Source organism: Eptesicus fuscus, chromosome 14, assembly GCF_027574615.1.
Source record: "Eptesicus fuscus isolate TK198812 chromosome 14, DD_ASM_mEF_20220401, whole genome shotgun sequence".
Taxonomy (NCBI): Eukaryota; Metazoa; Chordata; class Mammalia; order Chiroptera; family Vespertilionidae; genus Eptesicus; species Eptesicus fuscus.
The window spans coordinates 66,139,652-66,157,998 of NC_072486.1; the positions used below are offsets into that span (position 1 = coordinate 66,139,652).

The 18,347-nt window shown below is 40.0% G+C and overlaps 1 protein-coding gene across 1 annotated transcript in view; it reads left to right on the plus strand.

Annotated features, from left to right (window-relative positions):
• Positions 1-18,347, plus strand: part of POT1 (protection of telomeres 1) — a 71,804-nt gene that overhangs the window by 13,294 nt on the left and 40,163 nt on the right. The window contains exons 5-8 of the mRNA XM_054726431.1: positions 1,335-1,445; positions 3,394-3,441; positions 5,354-5,468; positions 16,890-17,020. Coding sequence (XP_054582406.1) covers positions 1,335-1,445; positions 3,394-3,441; positions 5,354-5,468; positions 16,890-17,020 — 405 coding nt within the window. The remainder of the gene's footprint in view (positions 1-1,334; positions 1,446-3,393; positions 3,442-5,353; positions 5,469-16,889; positions 17,021-18,347) is intronic.

Genomic DNA, 18,347 nt, shown 5'->3' on the forward strand with positions numbered 1-18,347 from the left:
AGGATCTTGGCTCTGAATTCTTTCAGGGAAAGGGGGTGTCGGTGGCCTCTTAACTGCTTCCATGCTGAAGAGGGTTGAAGGTTTCTCTCAGAGCCAAGAGAGTTTGATTAAACTTTAAATCTTTTACTAAAATCTTAATTTTTCATTTAAATCAGAGCATACTGGTCTGAGATAATAAATTGAAAGCATTGCATATTTTTCAGTTTGTAAAAGTAATTTGTTCCAGAAGCAATCTTACTGTTTATTTTATTCCCCTTTAAAACATGGTGGAAACATAGAGTAAGAGGGAACATTTTCTCCCATTTAACTATAAAGAGTTGAGATTATTAGCATTATCAGGATAGACACAATTGTTTGGCAATCACCTGAAGAAGAAAAAAAAGAAGTTTTGCAGAGTTGAAATATCTGGATAGGACTAGAGGTTTTAGAAAGACAATATAAGATCCTTTCATTGACTCACAAACTATTTATGGAGGGCCTTCTGTGTGCCAAACCCTGTAAATACAAAGCAGGACCCTGTCTTCAGGATGCTCACAGCCTAGTTAATGGATCCAAATATAGAAGCCTGGGAATTGAAACCAGACTTTGTATGTGCAAAGCTAAAGCCTTCTATACAAAAGGCTTCTACTTGGTAGAGATTAAGATTATTGAAGGAAGCTGCCAAAAGCCCAGGAATTTTTTTATTTAAAGATTTGGGTGCTAAAATTAGGATAATAAAATATATATAATGCAACAAGACAGAACTTGTTGAGTATGTATGTTTTAGTATTTGGAAAATAAGAAAAATTAACTGTAGAATAAGGTAGGCAGGACTAAATGTAGAGTGACTTCTTACTGCTATTATAAACCGTAATAATTTATAGATGGGAATGTCTTATGTCTCATACCCTGAATTTATAGGCACATATATTAGCTTTGAAACAATGTGGAGTTTTTGTACTGAGATGTCTTAAGTCTCAGATTGATTCATTTAAATTCCACTCATAATACTGTTGGATCATGTGTTTTGTCTTCATTTTGCTTATTTGTACAAACTTATTGACATAAATTGAGATAAACATTGATTTTTGAAGTCCCATTAAATAAATAAAAATTTCCAAATGATTTATAAATCGTGTTTTCTTGGTCTCTGAAGTGGGATGTAATATCATCTATGGCTACACTGTTGATACCCTTTTAGAGGAGGTGGTAGGCTTAGTCTTACATTCAGAAAGAATTAAACAAGTCCAGCTAACCAGTTTCCATTTTATAGCAATGATTCCTGTTTATAAATAATAAAAAATTTTAAAATGATAGATATTTTGATAATGGAAACTTTTTTTTTTTTAATGTAGGACACCATTGCAGTGGCTGGTTTTATTGTTTTGTCTTCACCTACGACAAGCAAAGATGGTGAACATGGCTTGTTTTTGAAAGCACTTGAGGACTTCAAGTCAACTGTTTATGTAAGTGTGTAACTTTTAGTCTCTGCTCATGTTATAGTTTTTTAATGAGGTAAGGTGATGGAATAGAAGTAGTGCTTCTATAAATCTGCAATTTAGTCTGACTGAATTATTTTAATTTAATATTTTAAGTTTTAAAAATAGAATTTTTTTTCTGACTTTATGTTTAGACTAGAGGCCCAGTGCACAAAATTTGTGCACGGAGGGCAGGTGTCCCTCAGCCCAGCCTGTACCCTCTCCAATTTGGGATCCCTCGAGGGATGTCCGACTGCCTGGGATCGGGCCTAAACGGGCAGTCGGACATCCCTCTCACAATCCAGGACTGCTGGCTCCCAACTGCTCGCCTGCCTGCCTTCCTGATTGCCCCTAACCCCTCCTGCCTGCCAGCCTGATCACCCCCTAACCACTCCGCTGCCAGCCTGATTGATGCCTAACTGCTCCCCTGCCAGCCTGTTTGCCCCCAACTTCCCTCCTCTGCCAGCCTGTTCACCCCTAACTGCCCTCCCCTGCAGGGTTGATCGCCTCCAACTGCCCTCCCATGCAGGCCGGGTGCCTCCCAACTGCCCTCCCCTGCTCGCCATCTTGTGGTGGCCATCTTGTGTCCACATGGGGGCAGGATCTTTGATCACATGGGGGAAGCCATATTGTGTGTTGGAGTGATGGTCAATCTGTATATTACTCTTTTATTAGATAGGATAGAGGCCTGGTGCACAGGTGGGGGCCAGCTAGTTTGCCTTGAAGGGTGTCCCAGATCAGGATGGGGGTTCCCTTGGGGCGTGGGGCGGCCTGAGCAAGGGGCCTGTGGTGGTTTGCAGGCCAGCCACGCCCCCTGGTGACCCAAGCGGAGGCCCTGGTATCCGGAATTTGTTTACCTTCTACAATTGAAACTTTGTAGCCTGGAGCAGAGCAAAGCCTCCTGCTCACTCCATGGCTGGCAGCCATTTCTGTTGGGGTTAATTCACCTTCTATAATTGAAACTTTGTAGCCTTAAGCGGAGGCCTGGGCCGGCCAGGGTGTGCGGAAAGCTTTGCTTCCTCCATTGCCGGGGGCAACCCTGGCCTGCTCTCTACAGCTGCGTGGCTGCTGCCATTTCTGTTTGAATTTGTTTACCTTCTGTAATTGAAAATTTGTAGCTTGAGTGGAGGCTTAGGCCTGCAAGGGCAGGCAGAAAGCTTGGCTTCCTCTGTTGCCTGGGAAACCTTTCTCTCTGTGGCTGTAGCCATCTTGGTTGGGTTTATTTGCATATCTGCTCCTAATTGGCTGGTGGGTGTGGCTTGTGGGCATGGCTTGTGGGTGTAGTGGAGTTAGGGTAATTTGCATATTACTCTTTTATTAGGTAGGATGACTCCAGGTAGAAAAGAAAAATCCCTTAAAGATGGTTACTTATTGATGAAAATGTTGAAACTCCACAGGCACTCCAGACTTCATCTTATTCTTTGCAATTATATTGTCAGCCTCTTTAATGATCTATTGAATTGCACTTTTAAGTTGATCAAGTATCCCTTTTTAGGTAAAACTGATTTCCTCCCATTTTATTCTTTTATGAAGGTGCTCATTCTGTTTGTCTTCACTTTTCCCCTCCTCCAGACCCATCTCCAGCCCCCCCACACACACACTTGCAGACTACCTGTTTGAGGAAAGCTGTCATGTAGAGTTGGGTCAAGCCATGTGCTTACAGGCCAACATCTGCCTGTTTCTCTGTAGTATGCACAGGGCATTACTGGGCTAGAAGTTGTCCTGTGGTATTAAAATTAATGAAGTAGACTGAAGCTTAGCTTAGACTACTTTGCACATGTCACTGTTAATTTAAAAGCCATAACTTTATGCCACTGTGATGCATTTGAATATTATATACAGTTTAAGTGTGTAGTTTTACTACAATTAAAGGTCTGTAATCTCATTGAAGTTGTTGTATACAAATAAACCCTTTCTGTTTTGTGTTTTTTTTCAGGTTTATGTTAAAGCTGTAATACATTTTTCTACAGAGTCAATGTCTTTGGTAAGGTGATATTTACTTTAATTTAGAACATGTACGTACACCCACATATACACAACTATAGATACACACATGAATATATATGTATATTTATAATCTGATTTTGAAGTAGTATTTGATACAGTGGGAAATCATAATCTTTACTTTTTTGATATCTGATGTTCCATTCAAGGTATATATTTACCTAGTAATTAATACCTGGTTATTCTGTTGTCTGGAAGATCTGCTGATATTTTCTCTAAGCTACATGCATAAGAAAACTGAAAAGGAAAAAACTTTTATTTATGTGAAGACATTGGGATTTCTACTACTTTTAAACCTCAGCCAACTGTATTTCTCGTGTTTTAATCATATTGTATTTAAACAGATTATTATGTGTTGAATTATGTAATTAGAAGTAATTTATTAGACTTGTCAGACATTTTGCTCTTCTTTTTTTCTCACTTTCAGTATTTAATAAAACTTTGTTATCATAGCAATAGGAAGGTTCCCATTTTTTATAGGTGAGCTTCTTGTAGCTGAGTGAAACTGGAAAGAAGCTAATCCTATATAATAAAAGGCTAATATACAAATCCACTGAACGGCAGAACAACTGGTCACTATGATGTGCACTGACCACCAGGGGGCAGACGCTCAATGCAGGAGCTGTCCGCTGGTGGTCAGTGCGCTCCCACGGGGGTGAGGGGGAGCACTGCTCAGCCAGAAGCCGGGCTCACGGCTGGTGAGCACAGTAGCAGTGGCGGGAGCCTCTCCTGCCTCCACAGCAGGCGGACATCCCCCGAGGGGTCCCACACTGCAAGAGGACGCAGGCTGGGCTGAGAGACCTCACCCCAGTGCACAAATGTTGTGCACTGGGCCTCTAGTATATTGATAAAGTTTAATACAAAATTTGTGTTCTATGTTCTTAAGCCCTTAGTTTCTAGTGGACAGACAGAGTTCAGAGATTTTGTTTCTAGTTGACAATAACTACTAGGTACAGGTTTTAAATTCTGAATAATTCTATAATGGTATAATATGAATTTTTGATTTAGGGAAAGTATAACCAATTAAAGGATTAATGTACTTTGTTTAAAAAAAGTAAATTAATCCCAAATATTAGTATTTCTCAGAATTGGTATAAATAGATTAGGTTCAAATATTTGATGCATCCATGAACCCATAAATAAGGCAGAAGTAAACAAAGGAGCCTCTAAACTTGAGGAAAATGGTTGTTCAGAAAACCCAGGTATTCTGAACTATTAGGGTATAACTTAGCTGCTCTGCATACATATATACTGGCTTATTTACATGGAAAGCCAGATTATAGTTAAGTTGTTTGTTGGCTATGAATTAACAAGTACATTACTTAGATGACCAAAATAGATATTGTCATTCATCTATACATTAGGGAGATATTTCTTAAGATAGTATATTGGGTGGGTAATAGGACCAGATGTTTGAACTCTTTTATGGATTGTTTGACAAATATGTAGACTTATCCTTGGGAATCACTTTCCCTTTTCTTTCTAAACTTATATACAGTTATTTCAGAAAATTTCATTGCTCATTACCATTTTTAATGTCTTTACACATTTGTAATTAAAACCTGGCTTTATTTAGGCCAAAATAAAATCTATTTCCCACAAGTTCTGAAATGATATTACTTAGGGTTAAAAACCAGAACCAGAATCTTTTAAATGTCATTTCTTAGAATTGTGTACAAATTATACCATTTATGATCAAAGTGATTCCTAAGATAAATTAATACTAGTGGTTTATATTGCAACCTTTTAAGCTGAACATTTCCTTTTTCAAGCTTCAGCCTCTTTTCAGACACTCAAAAGAAAAGAAATGTGGTTAGATGACTCATCTTTGATCATAATATGATTCTAAAATGTAAATACTTAATATTGACTTATTTACTGTCTTTCTTCAGGTTCCAGCAACACGTTATATGTACACACCGCTGAATGAACTCAAAGGTGGCATGGTTGTCAATGTCTATGGTGTTGTGAAGTTCTTTAAGCCTCCATATCTAAGCAAAGGAACTGGTAGGTATTAAAATTGGTCAAGAATGTAATAGACTGGCACTGCTTTATTGGTTTCAGGAATATAGCGTCAGTATCCTGCCTTAGAAGCTCAAGTCATATTTATAATTGCCAACCAACACTCATGTATTTTTTTTTTTTTTTGCTATTTTTAATTATAAAATAAATGTGGTCTTTAGATGAAAAAGATGCTGAACAGCAATATGACAGCACATGAAAGTATAAAAACATCTATAAAACATAAATATAGATAAATATAAAATACTATTATATTGTAGCAGTGATATGTAAATCACTTTTAATTCTAGCCTAGAAGCTAAAAAGCAAAAGTATAAAAAATAATTATCAGTAAACATTAGTTAATGGATACACAATATTAAAAGATATAAATTGTGGCATCAATAATGTAAAGTGTGTATGTGGGGGAGTAAAAGTGTAGAGTTTTTGTATGTGATTGAAGTTTATTTTTTATCAGCTTAAGATAGATTATTATAACTATAAGTGGTTTTATGTAAACTTTTGGTAACCACAGAGAAAATACCTATAGATGACACACAAAAGAAAATGAGAAAGGAATAAGGTGAAACACAAGGAAGACTATAACAGGAAACAAGGGACAAAAGAGCTACAAGACAGACTGAAAACAATGAGCAAATTGGCAGGAGTAAATTCTCTATCAGTAATCCTATATAATAAAGCGCTGATATGCAAATTGACCCTCACACCCTCACAAGATGGCTGCCTACGACCAGGCCAGCAGGGGAGTTAGTGAGGGACAAACAAACAACTGAACGAGCAGGCTGCGGGGGGCAACCAGGCCGGCAGGGGGGTTACTGAGGGATGACCAAATGACTGAACAGCACACTGTGTGGGGTGACCAGGTTGGCAGGGGAGGGGGCATGTGGGGCGACCAGGCTGGCAGCGGGAGGTGCAGTTGGGAGTGACCAGGCCAGCTGGGGGGGCAGTTGGTGGCGATTAGGCTGGCAGGAGGGCAGTGAGGGGCGACTAGGCCAGCAAGGGGGAGCAGTAAAAGGCGACTAGACTGGCGGGGGGTGGCAGTTAGGGGAGACCAGGCTGGCTGGGGGTTGCCCAGGCCATCAGGGGGGGCAGTTGGGGGTGATTAGGCCGGCAGTGGGGGCAGTGAGGGGCAATCAGGTCAGCATGCAGAAGCAGGGGCGACCAGGCAAGCAGGCAGGTGAGCGATTAGGAGCCAGCAGTCCAGATTTGTGAGAGGGATGTCTGATTGCTGGTTTAGGTCTGATTCCTGGGATCAGGCCTAACCCAGCAGTCGGACATCCCCCAAGGATTCCTGGATTGGAGAGGGTGCAGGCTGGGCTGAGGGGGGACACCCCCCATGCACAAATTTCGTGCACCGGGCCTCTAGTCCTATATAATAAAAGGCTAATAAGCAAATGGACCAAATGGCGGAATGACTGGTCACTGTGATGCATACTGACCACCAGGGGGCAGATGCTCAACACAGGAGTTGCCCCCTGGTGTCAGTAAACTTTCACGGGGAGCACTGCTCAGCCAGAAGCCAGGCTCATGGCTGGCGAGCGCAGTGGCAGTGGCAGGAGCCTCTCCTGCCTCCACAACAGCCGGACATCCCCCAAGGGATCCCGGACTGTAAGAGGGCACAGGCCAGGCTGAGAGACACCCCCCCCCCCCAAGTGCATGAATTTCGTGCACTGGGCCTCTAGTTTAATACAATGGGATTAACACATTAAGCGTCCAGCCTGTTTTGTCTTTCGGACGGAAAGTATAGTGTCAGTTTTAACCATTTTGCAGTCCTGCATCCTTATGAAAATGTGATGATAACTATAGAGCCTATTCTAGAAAAATACACATACATGCATAAAAATTAATCTTACACTATCAAAGGTTCATGTTCCCCACCCTTTGAGTTCCACATTCCAAACAAACTCCTGATCTGTAGTATGTTCACACTTATTTATTTGAATAGCCAGTTAATATCAAAATCACTACAGACATTCTTGGTTTAATATATAGCAATTAAAACAAAAATAAATACATAGGTTTTAACAAACATTTATTGAGTACTATGTACATAACAGATACAGAAGGTCTTTGGGATACATTGGAGATTCATTCCTATGGTGCAATGTAACGCAATTTTCGATTTTCGCCGTAAGTCGGAACCCACCTACATAAGCATCTAGGTCACTCACATGGAGCACATACACAGCAGTAATGAAGTGAAACAGTAAAAAATTTTAAAAGAAAGATAACAATTCCTGACCTTTACTTGTGGTAAATAAATAATAAAAAGCATAAAGCACATATGTACATACGTCAAAATGACAGAACTTTTTTTTTTTTTAATAAATAAATGGGAGATGGCGACGTAACCATGAAATGATGTCGAGTCCGACATAACCTGAGGACTGTCTGTATAATCTAGTGGATAGAGACCAGATACGCTGCTTAATATATTTTAATGCATGGGACACCCCCGCCCAACAATGAATTAATTATCCAGCCCAATATGTCAGTACTGTTGAGGTTGAGAAATCCTACTCTAACCCATACTTTATTCACCCCTACCGCATCCCAGCATGCCTCTGGGTTAGATGCTCCTCTGTGTGCTCCCAAAGTACCTGTCAGTGCACTGATCACACTGACTTAATTACCTATTTGACTCCAGCTTCTCTCCCTGCTATAGCTCTAGCACGATCTTTAGTATATATCAGGCCTTCAGTGTTTAATGTGTGAACAAATTAACATTTAACTCACATGTCATTATCTATTTTTAGAGTTTTTTGTATAATTATAGAAAATTTTAAAGAAAGATTCTTAGTTAGTTACACTAGAAATTGCAGATTTATCTTTTACTGCTTTATTTCTTCTAAGACTGGAAGGAGAGTCTGAGTTTTGGGGTTCATGTACCGTACTTTCAGGCGTATAAGATGACTGGGCGTATAAGATTTTCCTGGGTTAAAAAGTCGTTTTATACGCCGGAAAATACGGTATATTGGACTATATTGATGGGATTAGATATAATGGATTAGATATATTGGACTACTGTATTTTCCGGCGTATAAAACGACTTTTTAACCCAGGAAAATCTTATACGCCCAGTCATCTTATACGCTGGAAAATATGGTACTCCATCTTTCTTAAGGAAACGAATTTAATAATCAGAACATTCTGCTGGTTGAATCACATTAACCCTTACGAAATTATCTTCAATTTGTGATAAATTCTGGACCAAAGTAAATCTACTATTTACTTTGAGTATATCACTATAACTTTTTACTTCCATATTCAAGGAAATAGGGCATGTTGAAATTTGAGTAATATTATCTACAAGCTATTTAAGGGAGAAAGGATATGAGGTGTGTATTAAACTCTTTATTTTTAAGTTATATTAAAAATAAAAGGCATACAAGGTAGAAAGTAGTGTTGCTGTGAGAGAAGATAAAAATGTGCAGTGGAATACGGAGGTCAAAAGGGGAAGATTACTTGTAGTTGTGGGGATCTGAGAAGGCATTGGAGAGAAGGGACTTTCTGAATGTGTGAGCCCTTAAAGATTACATGTAATTATACCACTTGTAAGAGTATTTTTAATGTATTATCTCATTTAATCCTCACAAAACCCTAGTGTATTAGATTCTTATTGTTACTCCCCTTTTACAGTTGAAAAACCTGAGACAATTTAAGAGGTTTGCTAAAGGTCACTGATGTGATAGAGCTAGGTTTGACATGAATAAATTCACGCAACACAGTGTATGAAAAAAGCACATAGGGCACTTCGGGATTTTTACAAGGAATTTGAAGTTCATTTTGTCTGAAAAATAAAGTACTTGAAGAGTAATTGTGGAAAGTATATTTGGAGAGAGAGATTAGTGTCGAGTTGTGTTCAGTCTCATTCCTGGCTAGATACTTTTTTCTGTATGCAATAGAAAGTACCGGGAGATGTTTTAGGAGATGAGTGCAAAACTGAAGGAAAACAACATGGTGGTAGTTGACAGCATTGTAGAAAGGAAGCAATGAAGATAAAGGAACACAAATAAGAAATTATTATAACGACATGATTAAGAAAAAGAGGACATGAACCTGGGCTATGACATTGAGAAGAAAGAAAAAGGTATGATTGTAAAATAAGATATGGAAGTAAGATCAGTGGAAGTTAGCAACTGATTGGATTTGCCTGTTAATAAGATGCTGTCTAGCTTAATTTATGTTTATGAAATTATTGAGAAATTTTCTGAAAGCCGTGAATGCGTACAAATACTAATTAAATCAAATGATTTTGAAGTTCTGATGAAAATTTTATTAATTGTCCTTTTCCCACAGTAGATTTGTTCTCTGGGTGATTTTTAACCTGTTGACACTTTAAAAATATGTTTTTATTGATTTCAGAGAGAGGAAGGAAGAGGGAGAGAGATATATAAACATCAATGATGAGAGAGAATCATTGATCAGCTGCCTCCTGCACAACCCCCACAGGGGATCAAGCCTACAACCCGGGCATGTGCCCTGACCAGGAATCGAACCTGTGACCTCCTGGTTCATAAGTCCATGTTCAACCACTGAACCACTTTTAAACCATAAGAGTCTCTAAAGTCATGAGGAAGATTTCTCTCTATGAGGGACTAATTTCACTCCCACCTTCTGCTAATGATATCTTTTAAAATATAAAATTAAGACTAAAAGGAGTTTAGAAATGTAACATAGTACTAAACTACAGTTGTTTATGAAACATTTTGTTTTGTGTAATTCGTATTGCCTGTATTCTTCCAGGGCATGACCCTCTGAATAATATTTTAGTTCTTATTTACTAAATTCTGTTAGGTCCATATTGATTGTTGTTTACATTTGCAGGATGCCCTAAGTGTGATGTAGTATCTTCTCTGTTGTATAAATGTGGAATTAGAAGTGGTACAGGTTATGCTATATTGCAGTAAAACTTTATAACAATGGGCAGCTGGCCCACAGGCCATGTTTGCTGACCTCTGATTTCATTCATGGTTATGGTTTTCATCACATTTTAGAAGGATTCAGACAGTAGAATGCCTGTGTTTATATTTGCTCCCTCTGAAGTTACAATTAAACTCCAAGTTTAAAAAAAGGTCTGATTTTAATGTCAAATAGAACGGAAGAGGAGATGATAGTTAACAAGATATGCTAGCAAAACTTCAATGCTGAGATTTGGGTGGTTGATGCTAATTGATTTAACCAAGAAGACTGAATTTTATTTTGATGCATGGGGACAGCATGCAGAAGAAACACCATACCCCAAAGTCTCAGTTCTGTTTGCAGTCAATCCTCATTCCCATCCCCAGTCTTAGGCAACCACTAATATTCTTTCTGTCTGTATATCTTTCTGGCTACTTCATATAGAAGACTCACAGAACATATAGTCTTTGCTTCTTCACTTAGCATATGATTTGAGTTTCATCCATATTATAGCAGGTATCAGTTTTTATTACTGAATATCAATATACTCTTATAGGTATCTTAAATATATTTTTGTTGTTTGGTCTTTCTTGTTTTAAATACAACCTTTGTGAAGATAGAGACCATTGCTCGTCTTTGTAATTCCAGAAAAACAGTTATGAACTATGAACTCATGGAATACCTATCTGTGTACCTACTTACCTATTTATTTAATCTCTTTCACTATATATATCAAAAGATCATAGTGATCATGCTTCCTTCTCTTTCCTGCTTCCCATGATTGTTTGCAATATAATAAAAACACAAAGGGAAATTATATAACCTCACACCAGCCTACTAAAGGGAGTGCTGTTATATGTGTTGTATGATGCTTCCTTGTGAAACAAAGATTGTAGCATATAATATGACCTTGATTCAGTGATTTGCCATCATAGCTTTTACTTGAATGTTTCAATAAAGTTTTATATGAACGGAAAGCTGTAGCCGAAATACTGATTAGTTTAAAAGCAGTGTTGTAGTAGATAAAATGGTGAAGCAGCTTTCAGGAGGTATTTTTATGTGGGTTACATAATTTATCCATGGATGATTCTTTGATTAAGGACCTTGCTTAGATGTACTATCAACTTTTTCTTATAATAAAACTCCAACGCAATTTACACTTAATCATACTGAGGAAATTAGGTGAATTGCTCAAGATTGCAGAGCATAGGGCTTAATTTATCATTTGGTATCATTTCTATATTTATATCAAGTTACATGAAGTATTACCTAAGCATTAAAGTAGTTAAATACTTTGTCAACAGTTTAAATATGAAGTCTTACTAATGCATTAAAGTAGTTAAAGTCAGTACTGTAAAGGTTGAATATCTTTTTAGAGACTGTACTCTTTAGGTAAAGTAAGAATACTTAATAAAGGTCTTTTTACTGTTTCTACCTTCCCTGCTGATGTTAACTATCAAGAAAATAGACTATAACCTTCTTAGCCTTTTAACTTTATTATTAAAATGTGAAGTTATAAGTTGTCTCTAATTCCACAAGTTAATTTTTTTCTTCATTTGGGACTAAGTAAAAAGTGAATCATGGGAAATAAATACTTTCATTTAATGTAGTCAGTATTGAAGGATTATGTATGTATGTATGTATGTATTTGGTAGAACACCTCTTAGAGTAGTTAAATAGCACTTATTTTAGTAGTTTGCCTTTTTAGTATTTGTTGAAATGGGTAACTTGTGCCCGACCAGTGTGACTCAGTTGGTTGAGTGTCATCCCATGCACCAAGAGGTCACTGGTTCCATTCCTGGTTAGAGGCAGCTGATTGATGTTTCTTTCTCATCAGTGTTTCTAGCACTCTCTCCCTCTCCATTCTTCTCTCTCTAAAGTCAGTAAAAAATATTAAAAAATAAATGGTTACCTTGTTTTCCAGTCATGACATGGATCTAACGCCAATTGAAAGAACTCAAAAGCTAATATTTCATTTAGATTGCTACTTGTCTTTATTGTTCTTGAGAGCAAATTACTAGATTTTTTAAATGACACTTGTTTTTTGAATCTGAAATTTTGTTTTCTTCTTGTAAGTATATTCATATTTAAATACAAAATAAAGTATATAAAATGGTATTTTATTTTGAAGCTCCTCATTATTTTATAGATAACCTTAGGAGATTCTAAGAGCATCCTTATGTTTAGTTATGCCATCCTAGAGAGTGTGCTCTGCAGCAGGTAGATGATATTTTGAAGAATTCCTATTGTAAGTCTTTTCGGGCCTGCAGCTCAGTAATTGAATAGAACTGGTGTGTGTGTGTGTGTGTGTGTGTGTGTGTGTGTGTGTGTGTGTGTGTGTACCTGCAAGGAAAGTAGTTATAAAGTTAGATTTAATATACTGACAGACTTCACGTGAAGAAACAGGTGACTAAGATCCCATATGTATCTTAGATTTTAAAAAGGTATGGTAGAGCCATATGACAGTGGCAAGCAAAAATGTGTTTTCTTTTTTAAAAAGTAAAATTTGCCTTTTTTTGTGATCTTTGGCAGACCGCTAAGATAGAAAAAATGTCATGAAATAACCTCCTTACATTTGTTGGAACTACTAAAAAAGGAAACTCAGAAACTAAACTTGGGTTCAGTGGATCCTGCTAGTATAACAAGAGATGAACATATAATATCTTTTTTCTTTTTAAATTAAGGTTTTGTTTTTATTTTTAAGGGTTTTTTTTTATGTTCTCTGTTTTCCATCTTCCCTCTTTACCTTTCTTCCCCCTTTTCCCTCCCACTTCTTTCCTCTTTCTCTTCAGTCTTGCTGTCATATATTCATCTCTCTCACCCCTCTCCCTCCCAGTATCCTTCCCTCCTTTCCTTCCCTCTTTCCCTTCCTCTTTCCCTTCCTTCCGTCCCTTCTTCCTGCCCTTCCTCCTTCCCTCCCTTTCTCTGTCCCTCATCCCTCCTTTCTTTCTTGCTTCCAGTTTTGTTTATGGTAATTGCTGTCTTTACATTTTAAATATGGTTTATTTGGGGTTGTAGACATTTGTATATGAGTAGCTTATTCTTCTAACTTGATATCTTTCTTGCCTGGGAAATCTGATGGAGACAGTTAGTACTTGCATAGGGTATTGACTGAAAGTGTCAGCCTAGGTTGGGTGGGAAGAGAGCTGTCTGTCAGGCAGTAAGCCCACTAATATGACTTGACCCCAAGTCAAGTGTCTGTCCATCACCATTTATCTCCCACCTCTCCCTCCTTTCCCTGCTTCCCCTGGCAATCACCACACTGTTGTCCTTGCCCATGTTTTTTTGCTCAATCTCTCCACTCTGGACCCCAGTCCCCCAGAAGCTGTCAGCCAGCTCTCCGAGTCTGTCACTATTTTTTATTAGTTCATTTTGTTCATTAGATTCCACAGTTGAGTGAAATCATGTGGTACTTGTCTTTCTCTGACTGGCTTGTTTCACTTATCATAATGCTATCCAGGTCCATCCATGCTGTCACAAAGGGTACATTTTCCTTTTTTTATGGTGTAGTAGTACTCCATTGTGTAAATGTAACACAGCTTTTTTATCCATTCATCTACTGATGGGCACTTGGGCTGCTTCCAAATAATCTTGGCTACCCTATATAATAAAAGAGTAATATGCAAATTAACCATCACTCCAATACACATGATGGCCGCCCTCATGTGGTCAAAGATGGCTGCCCCCATGTGGACACAAGATGGCCGCCACAATATGGCCGTCAGGGGAGGGCAGTTGTGGGGATCAGGCCAGCAGGGGAGGGCAGTTGGGAAGGACCAGGCCTTCAAGGGAGGGCATTTGTGGGCAATCAGGCCAGCAGGGGAGGGCAGTTGGGAGGGACCAGGGCTGCAAGAGAGGGCAATTGTGGGTGATCAGGCCTGCAGGGGAGGGCAGTTAGGGGGTGACCGGGCCAGCAGGGGAGGACAGTTAGGGGCGACCCGGCTGGCAAGGGAGGGCAGTTAGGGGTGACCGGGCCAGCAGGGAAGGACAGTTAGGGGGGACCCAGGCCTGCAGGGGACAATAGTTGGGAGGGACCCAGGCCTACAGGGAAGGGCTGTTGTGGGGACCAGGCCTGCAGAGGAGGGCAGTTGGAGGAGACCAGGCCTACAGGGGAGGGCAGTTGGGGGCAACCAGGCCTTGCAGGGGAGGGCAGTTGTAGGGGTACCAGACCAGCAGGGGAGGGCAATTGGGGGGGACCAGGCCTACAGGGGAGGACAGTTAGGGGCGACCAGGCTGGCAAGGGAGGGCAGTTAGGGGTTAGGCCAGCAGGGGAGGGCAGTTGGGGGCGACCAGATCTACAGGGGAGGGAAGTTAGGAGCAACCAAGGTGGCAGGGGAGCACAGTTAGGGGCAATTGGGCCAGCAGGGGAGCAGTTAGATGTCGATCAGGCTGGCAGGGGAGTGGTTAGGGGATGATCAGGCTGACAGGCAGAAGTTGGTTAGGGGAAATCAGGAAGGCAAGCAGGCGAGCAGTTGGGAGCCAGCAGTCCTGGATTGTGAGAGGGATGTCCGATCCCGTTTAGGCCCAATCCCAGTGGGGTCCCAGATTGGAGAGGGTGCAGGCTGGGCTGAGGAACAACACCCCCCCCCCCCTCCGTGCACGAATTTCATGCACTCGGCCTCTAGTTATAAATAAAGCTACAATGAACATAGGGGTGCGTATATTCTTTCAATTACATGTTTTGGGATAAATTTGCAGAAGTTGAATGGCTGGATCATAAGGCAGTTCCATACTTAATTTTTTGAGAAACCTCCATATTGCTTTTCATAATGGCTATACCAATCTGCATCCCTCCAACAGTGCTCAAGAGTTCCCATTTCTTCACATCCTCGCCAGCACTTGTTGCTTGTTGTTTTATTAATGATAGCCAGTTCCTTTTATCCCTTAACCATTTATTTTTCCATCTTCCTGAAATATATTGATATTCTTTGCCCTTTATTTTTCTCTTCTCTTCTCCTCTCCCTTTCTTCACTGTTCTGGGTTATTTTTTTCTATCTCTTCTAGAGGCCCAGTGCACAAAATTCATGCATGGAGGGTGTCCCTCAGCCCAGCCTGCACCCTCTCCAATCAGGGACCCCTCGAGGGATGTCCGATTGCCCGTTTAGACCCGATCCCTCTCACAAACCAGGACTGCTGGCTCCCAACCGTTTGCCTGCCTTCCTGCCTGATTGCCCCTAACTGCTTCTGCCTGCCAGCCTGATCACCCCCTAACCACTCCCCAGCCAGCCTGATCGACGCCCGACTGCTCCCCTGCTGGCCCGATTGCCCCTAACTTCCCTCCCCTACCGGCCTGGTCACCACTAACTGCCCTCCCCTGTAGGCTGATCCCCCCCCCCAAGTGCCCTCCCCTGCAGGTCTGGTCACCCCCAACTGCCCTCCCCTGCAGTTCTGGTCACCTCCAACTGCTGTCCCCTGTAGGTCTGGTCACCCCTAACTGCCCTCCCCTGCTGGCCTGGTTGCCCCCAACTGCCCTCCCCTGCAGGCCTGGTCCCTCCCAACTGACCTCCCCTGCAGGCCTGGTCACCTCCAACTGCCCTCACCTGCAGGCCTGGTTGCTCCTAACTGCCCTCCCCTGCCTGCCCGATTGCCCCTCACTGCCCTCCCCTGCAGGCCTGATCGCCCCCAACTGCCCTCCCTTTCAGGGCTGGTCTCACATCTGCCCTCCTCTGCTTGCCATCTTGTGGTGGCCATCTTGTATCCACATGGGGGCGGCCATCTTTGACCACATGGGGGTGGCCATCTTGTGTGTTTGAGTAATAGCCAATTTGCATATCAACTCTTTATTAGATAAGATATTATAATTACTAGGCTCTTGTGAAGGACAAGAGTCAACATATTTTTTTGAGTGTACAATTTTCTGAAGCTTGTATATTAAAAAGCAGCATATGTTGCAATTTTACTACCAACAATATTTGAAGTTACTGTTTCCATTGCAACTCAAGTATCATTAATTGTTCTCCAGTTTAAATTATATAAAATATTTCTTGCTGTAGTGTGTAAACTCATAGAGGTAACTAATAAATCATTTCCCATTTGAGTTTGTTATATAATTCTCAATGTATTGTTCATTCATTGGAATTACATATTTACTGTGAAATCCAGGTTTTATAACCAGTTCTCATGAGACTTTTATGCAGTATATTGACTCATCTTCAGATTTGATGCAAACATCTTAGTCTTTTGCTTTCACTCTGTAGTTGTTTATTTTATAAATTATATTGAATGTTTTTATCTGAATCATGATTTTAAATTTTGGTGTAATATAAAGTTATTGCCACTCCACATAAGTTATATTAAGTAAGATTTTATTTTTTGTTTTACCAAATTTAGTTTTTGTGAAACACTTGTAAAATAATTTTGTAGTACATTCTGAGAGCAAAGAAAATGCCTCTGTGTTTTTATCTTATTCTTATAATATGTAAAGGCATAAAGTTTGTTTGATATTTTGAACTGAAATCTTTTGAAATAATAAGAGTCAGGTAAAAATATTCCTGTGTTTTCCAGATTATTGTTCGGTTGTTACAATTGTGGACCAGACAAATGTAAAGTTAACCTGCCTGCTCTTTAGTGGAAATTATGAAAGCCTTCCAATGATCTATAAAAATGGAGATATCGTTCGCTTTCACAGGCTGAAGGTATCATTCATACTGTCCAGAACTTATATTTTTTAAGAGAGCACTGTATTCACTAAAACTAGTTAGCACTAATTATGTGGTTGCTTTGTTAGAACATGACATCAAGCATTTTCAAGAGATGAGAAGAATTGTAAGTTGTATCAGACTTCAAATAATGTATATTAGGAAACCTCTTTATTTGAGCCAGCTGCCTGCCTTTCTTCCATACAAATGTGTTAGATGCTATGATTCTGACTGGTTGTGCTCTGTCATCTTGCTTCTAACATCTATAGATTGATGTTTTAAATGTTTTCCATGAATACAGAACTTTGTTTTTAAAAAATCTTAGGTTAACAACAACAAAAGTGTACAAAGATTGGGAGATTATATTATTCATTCCTGATTGTTGTATTAATTCCAGTACAATGAAAGCATTGAAAAATTAAGTATAAAATCAAAACAAATCAAATGTGTTAAAATGTGAACAGATACTTAGATAATTTTAAAGTTATGCTAACAGTTAAATAATTGATCAAATGTGTTAAAATGTGAACAGATACTTAGATAATTTTAAAGTTATGCTAACAGTTAAATAATTAAATATAAGAAAACCTTTGATATAAAAGTAAAGCTATTAAGTGGTATGTGTGTTTTTTTAAATCAGTTTTTCAGTATTTTAATATTTTCAGTCCCTTAGATTTTAAGCATTTTAGTCCCTCAATTTTTTCTCGTTACATAGGTTTCCATGCAACTCCTTCATTATCTTGGTTGTCTTTTTTTTCTAACTACTTCAGTTTGTTTGTGTCCGTCATGGTCAATGTGATACCTATAAATGAGCACAATATTCCAGGTGTGTTATATTCTATGGTGGGAATTACTTCTCTTGATCTATCAGTACTTTTCCCCGAAGAATAGATGAGTAGTAGAAATATGTTCATAAAGACAAAAATCCTATATAATGAAGAGGTAATAATGCAAATTGACCATCACTCTAACACACAAGATGGTCGCCCCCATGTGGACATAAGATGGCCAGCAGGGGAGGGAAGTTGTGGGCGATCAGGCCAGCAGGGGAGGGCGGTTGGGAGGGATCAGGCCTGCAAGGGAGGGCAGTTGGGGGGAACGAGGCCCGCAGGGGAAGGCAGTTGGGGGCAACCAGGCCATCAGGGGAGGGCAGTTGGGAGTGAACAGGCCTGCAGGGGAGTTCATGTGGGGGTGACCAGGCCTACAAGGGAGGGCAGTTGGGTTGGGAGCAACCAGGCCTGCAGGGGAGGGCAGTTGGAGGTGAACGGTCTGGCAGGGGAGGGCAGTTGGGAGCAATCAGGCTGGCAGGGAGGGCAGTTGGGGG